Here is a 4788-nt window from a genome sequence, read left to right as displayed (position 1 = left end):
CCCCCAAGTGCTGGGAGCTGGGGTGGGTGGGGCAGCCATTGCCAGGGCTGGGAGAGTGGGTGCGGGGTAGAACTGCCTTATTCGGACATTCAGCAGCAATCAGATTTGGCCAAATTGATTCAAGACAGTGATCTGAATTACCGAATTGAATCACTGTCCCCCAAATCAGCTGAATCCGAAGCGAATACTAGCCACTTCTCACAGGCCTAATTTTAATGTCACTTCCAAAACAGCATTAGTCATTCTGAAAAATTATAATGCTTCACTCATTAGGCACCTCTGTACTTTGTGGAATAATTCAACTTGCCCTAAAATGTCAATAGAAACAATTACGGACAGCACTTTGTACCTGCTGTCCAAGACATTTTGTACCTGCTGCCCAAAAGGCATGTGTGAAAAAGACAATTTGCTGAAATAAAATTACATGAATAATTTTAAGAAAAATAGAATTACTTAAATTCAAGTTTATTTCTTCACCCTAATGTTGGCAATTTATCAGATTGGTCACTGTATATTGCATGAGGAAGAACAACCAGCAACTTGATAGTAACCTCTGGTACTTATATACTTCCTTGGGACAGGCAAACTTTCTTCCTTCTTCAGAAGGCAGAGTTCCTTTTGTTTCTCTGTGCCAAGTCTGTGTTTTAAATGAGAGAGAGAGGGGCTTCATTTTAATGGTTTATCATTTTCAAGTCTGTGAAACATCTAGGGTAGAACAGGCTCTGTAAAACTGGAAAGAGCAAGTCATTCTGCTTCTTCCAGTAGGAAAATGAAGTATGAAAGAAAATTTAAGGTTTGCAATTAAAGAACTTCTTAATTTCAGATCTTCAATATCCCAATTTTAGACAGATGAAACAGTAGCACTTATATTTTGAGAGATAATTCTTAATATAACCAGCAGCGAAAGCCAAGACAGAACATATCAAACAGATAAAGTAGTAGCAATGGCCAAAGCAGTTATCAGTTTCATACTGAGCCACTCATGTCCCACTGCCAGAACATCACACAACTGACCTGTTTAGAGGTCTACCGATACCCCACCCTTCTACAATATCTTTGGTCTCCCACTTAGTTTTTGCAATGATAGCAGAAAGATGACTCAGGTGTGCAGGACATGCCCATACAAATGCCTCACTGAATTTATCTTTTTTGACAGGTTTAAATGGAATCTGGGGAATGCAAAGGACATTGACAGCAGCCATTTTAAGATTTACAGTTACTCTTCCAATAGTGGCACATACTGATGGTGGCTACTTGGAGTGCAGGGTCCTTGTGTATACAACCCTTTTTTCTAGAAGGTTTCTTCAAAGCATTCTTCTGTTTAACACCAATGCAACTCCACTGCACTAAAAGCAGTTGCAATTCTAAAGGAGACAAAGTTCTGGTAGCCACCAATATTTTTTTTACAGTTTTTATGCAACTGTATTCAGAGGAGGTCCTCTCATCTATGTAACAATGTTAACAAGATCAGAATAGTAAACTAGCTTTCATAAACATTTGAATGCTGCTGTCAAGATTTCCACAGAGTTGTACCATGGCTTTATAACACTCAAAGAACTGTTACAGCTTTTACATACAATCTACGACAAAAGATTATTTCCCTTATTTTTAAAGTTGCATAAGTCAGTCATTCTTTAACCAGAAACACCACACAAGCTTGTGTGTTTGGTGAGGAAAGGAGACGATTAATAACTACCCTTTTTAAAAATAGCAGTAGAGTTGTAGGTAGGCAGGGTATAATTACCTACGATGGGGAACGGGCCCTGACGTGAGGGGTTACCATGCCTACTCTTGTGAAAAAAATTACCACGGTAGCTGGCCCTGATGACCTAGATATCCACTATTTATTAATCTTAATGTCACAATCAATTTCAAAGCTGTGAAGAATTATTTGACAAGGACTAGTTTTGAAGAGTTCATTTACTCCAATTCAGATGCTGAAACATTAATTTCCCTGTCAGCCCTTGGCAGATGAACAAAACAACTCTGCTGTTACTCTCCTTATGACTGGACGTATGTGTTTGATGCCACTCTTCAGTTGCATACAACAGCCATAAACCTAATAAGACAGGAGGACCTGGAGCAACTGAAAAATTTGGGGAAATCCAGTTTGACAGACACACAGAGATGACCACTTCACTGCCTTGTACAATCTGGAAATAGAATCCATTACCCTAATCCAAATGATTTGCACAAGGGTGGGAAAATGAAACTTAGATGTGCAGGCAGACTCACAACTTCAGAGCATGGTTCAAAATAAAAGTCAACAGGCTTGAGCACCTATACACGTGTAGCAAGGCTGCTTGGACACACTGTAATTACAGCGTGTCAGAGCAGACTCGATTGAGTCTGCTGGAGCGTGGCAATTATCACGCTCCAGCAGTCTCCCGTGTCCACACACTGAAAAATAGCGGCGGCGGCGCTTTAACTAAAACTTGTCCAATGAGCTTCAGTTAAGCCTCCCTCCACCCTCCTCCCTTCCCCCACTTTTCAGCATGGGGAAGTTGATACATGTGATGTTCTGGGCGCTTTAATTAGATTAATTACTTTTTAATTAATCACTTCACTCCCAGAGCACCTGTATAAACTCCCCTTGTGCCTGATTCATTGATATCATTATCTCTGTTTCTTCTGAGGGCTTAGTCACAAAACACAGGGCATGCAATCCTGACTGGCATAAAGAGATGGCACGTTTTTCTCTATTTTTAGAAGTATTTTTTATTCTTCATTCGCTGTTAATTGCATCACACAAACAGCAACAGAAACTGACTTTACAGGAAAAAAGAGACAAGCTCACTAGGCTAAATGGTAGCAAATACATTAACTAAAAGGATCTCTCTGTGACCTAACAATTGTATTTGTTTTAGATGCTGCTTGTAACACAGTAGGGAAAAATAAGTTCAGTGAAGCATGACTAAGTTGGTCACATCTCTTTAATGAGCTTTGTCTTTATAGAAAGCAATTAACCCATTTTCTAAGGAAGTTAAAGTTTACCAGCAGCTTTAAAGAAATCAGAAGTCTCTATTGGCCTGGAAGGCAGGAGAGTCTTCTAAGTAAAATTAACCAGAGGAAACTTAACTAGGCTGCTTAAAAGAAACACATCAAGAAAAAAACCTACTAACCAAAATCCTATTTTAGGTCTTATTCAAGAGACTACTTGCCTGAACTTTGAGGAACCTCAAATGTCTCCCTTTTCTAGTTAATTTCTAAGAAAAATTTCCTGGCAGGGCCACTCCTGGCTTAATATCTTTCCTGGAATAAGTGCCAGGAAGTTCTTCAGTCTATCCAATAAGACACAGAGGTGAAGCCACCTGAGAACAGAGCAGGGTTAAAAAAATTCCCCAGGTGCATCCAGACAAGTGTGCATGAGGTATGCATCAGCACAGACTTGTCTGAGGCACCATACATGCAGGCGTCCCTGCACTTCAAAATGGCAGCAGGGGTGCTTTAACCAAACCTCAAACGAGCTTTAGTTAAAGCAGCCCTGCTGCCATTTTGAGCGCAGGGATGCTGATAGACAAGACATGAAAGTTGGATGGAGTGTGCTAATTAGCACACAACAGACTCATTTAATTAATTGAGACTGCTCCAAAGTGCTATAATTACACCGCATTGCAGCAGCTTCTCTGCACATCTACAGGTATCCTTGGTGGCCTCCTACATGAAACCTGATACTGCATCTTATTTTTTTGGCAACATAGTATTGAAAGACTAAGCCTTTCAAAATGCAAAAATGAGGAACAATCCTAAAGAACAGTTCCAATATTGGATGCCTTTGGCATCTCTAAACCTATAACAGTGGCTGACAGGGAATGTACTAAATAGGGAATAGATGAATGCTCTCCCTGTATCTATAGCACCACCCCTGACACTGTCGGAGACAGAATACTGGGATAGACAGACCACTAGTCTGACCCAGTATGGTATTTCTTATGTTCTAATTTCAAGCCAAGCTGTTCCGTGCAATTACTTTGTTGTAACTGAATTATCCAAGTATTTCGCAACCTTTAAAGTACTCCAAAATATTTTGAAAACTACTGCACAATATTTCTAGGAAGTGTACAGTACATCAGCCCTCCCGATTTCATCAAAAGGACATTAGTAGCTGATTGCAGAATATTGCTGCATTAGGTCAGAGGTAAAAAAACAAGGCTTTCCTCATGTATTTAATGCATCTTGAACTTTGTATTCAGAACAGTTAGCTCCTATATTATCAAAGTAAAAATAGAGGCTGTCCTCGATTTGCAACGTTTCGAGTTACAACATTTTGCACTTACAACATTTATATATTGACACCCTGTGTCAACTTTACAAAGCCAGTTTCGACTTACAACACTTGATCCAATGCAATGCCATGCCAGTGAACAAGTTCACTGTGTCACTTATCTTCCTGAAGAACATCTGTCCAAACTTCCTTGGACACTTTCTTTAAGAAAGCAGACAAGGCTCGAGAAAAACCTGCAGCCAAGACTCCTGAGAAGACTCCAGCCAAGAACCCTTCAAAAAGTCCAACCAAGAGCCCTTCAAAAAGTCATAAGTCCGAGGATTGCCTGTAATTCAGAAACCGTGGATTTTGCTAGTTGAAGTTTCCTTTGTATAAATGTTACTGATTTGCCGGTAACAACCTTGAGAAAATTAAAAAGATGGGATGTTCACAATGATTCTACTCTGATTAATTAAAGTGATACTTAAGTCCACTATATTAGATTCATAGATTCACAGATGTTAGGGTCGGAAGGGACCTCAATAGATCATCGAGTCCGACCCCCTGCATAGGCAGGAAAGAGT

The 4788-nt window shown here is 40.0% G+C and overlaps 1 protein-coding gene across 4 annotated transcripts in view; it reads right to left on the bottom strand.

The window, feature by feature from the left end:
- Window positions 1–4788, bottom strand: part of ABHD5 (abhydrolase domain containing 5) — a 30321-nt gene that overhangs the window by 19995 nt on the left and 5538 nt on the right. For 2 of the 4 annotated variants that reach the window (XM_006030280.3, XM_025211859.1), the window contains exon 1: window positions 552–685. The exons of the other annotated variants lie outside the window; for them this stretch is intronic. In XM_006030280.3, coding sequence (XP_006030342.1) covers window positions 552–670 — 119 coding nt within the window. In that variant the 5' untranslated portion in view covers window positions 671–685. Of the gene's footprint in view, window positions 1–551; window positions 686–4788 lie in introns of those variants that run through there. 4 annotated transcript variants of the gene reach the window in all.

Source organism: Alligator sinensis, unplaced genomic scaffold (genome assembly GCF_000455745.1).
Source record: "Alligator sinensis unplaced genomic scaffold, ASM45574v1 scaffold279_1, whole genome shotgun sequence".
Taxonomy (NCBI): Eukaryota; Metazoa; Chordata; order Crocodylia; family Alligatoridae; genus Alligator; species Alligator sinensis.
Note: the sequence above shows the minus strand (reverse complement) of the source record. Positions and strands in the feature narration are given on the sequence as shown.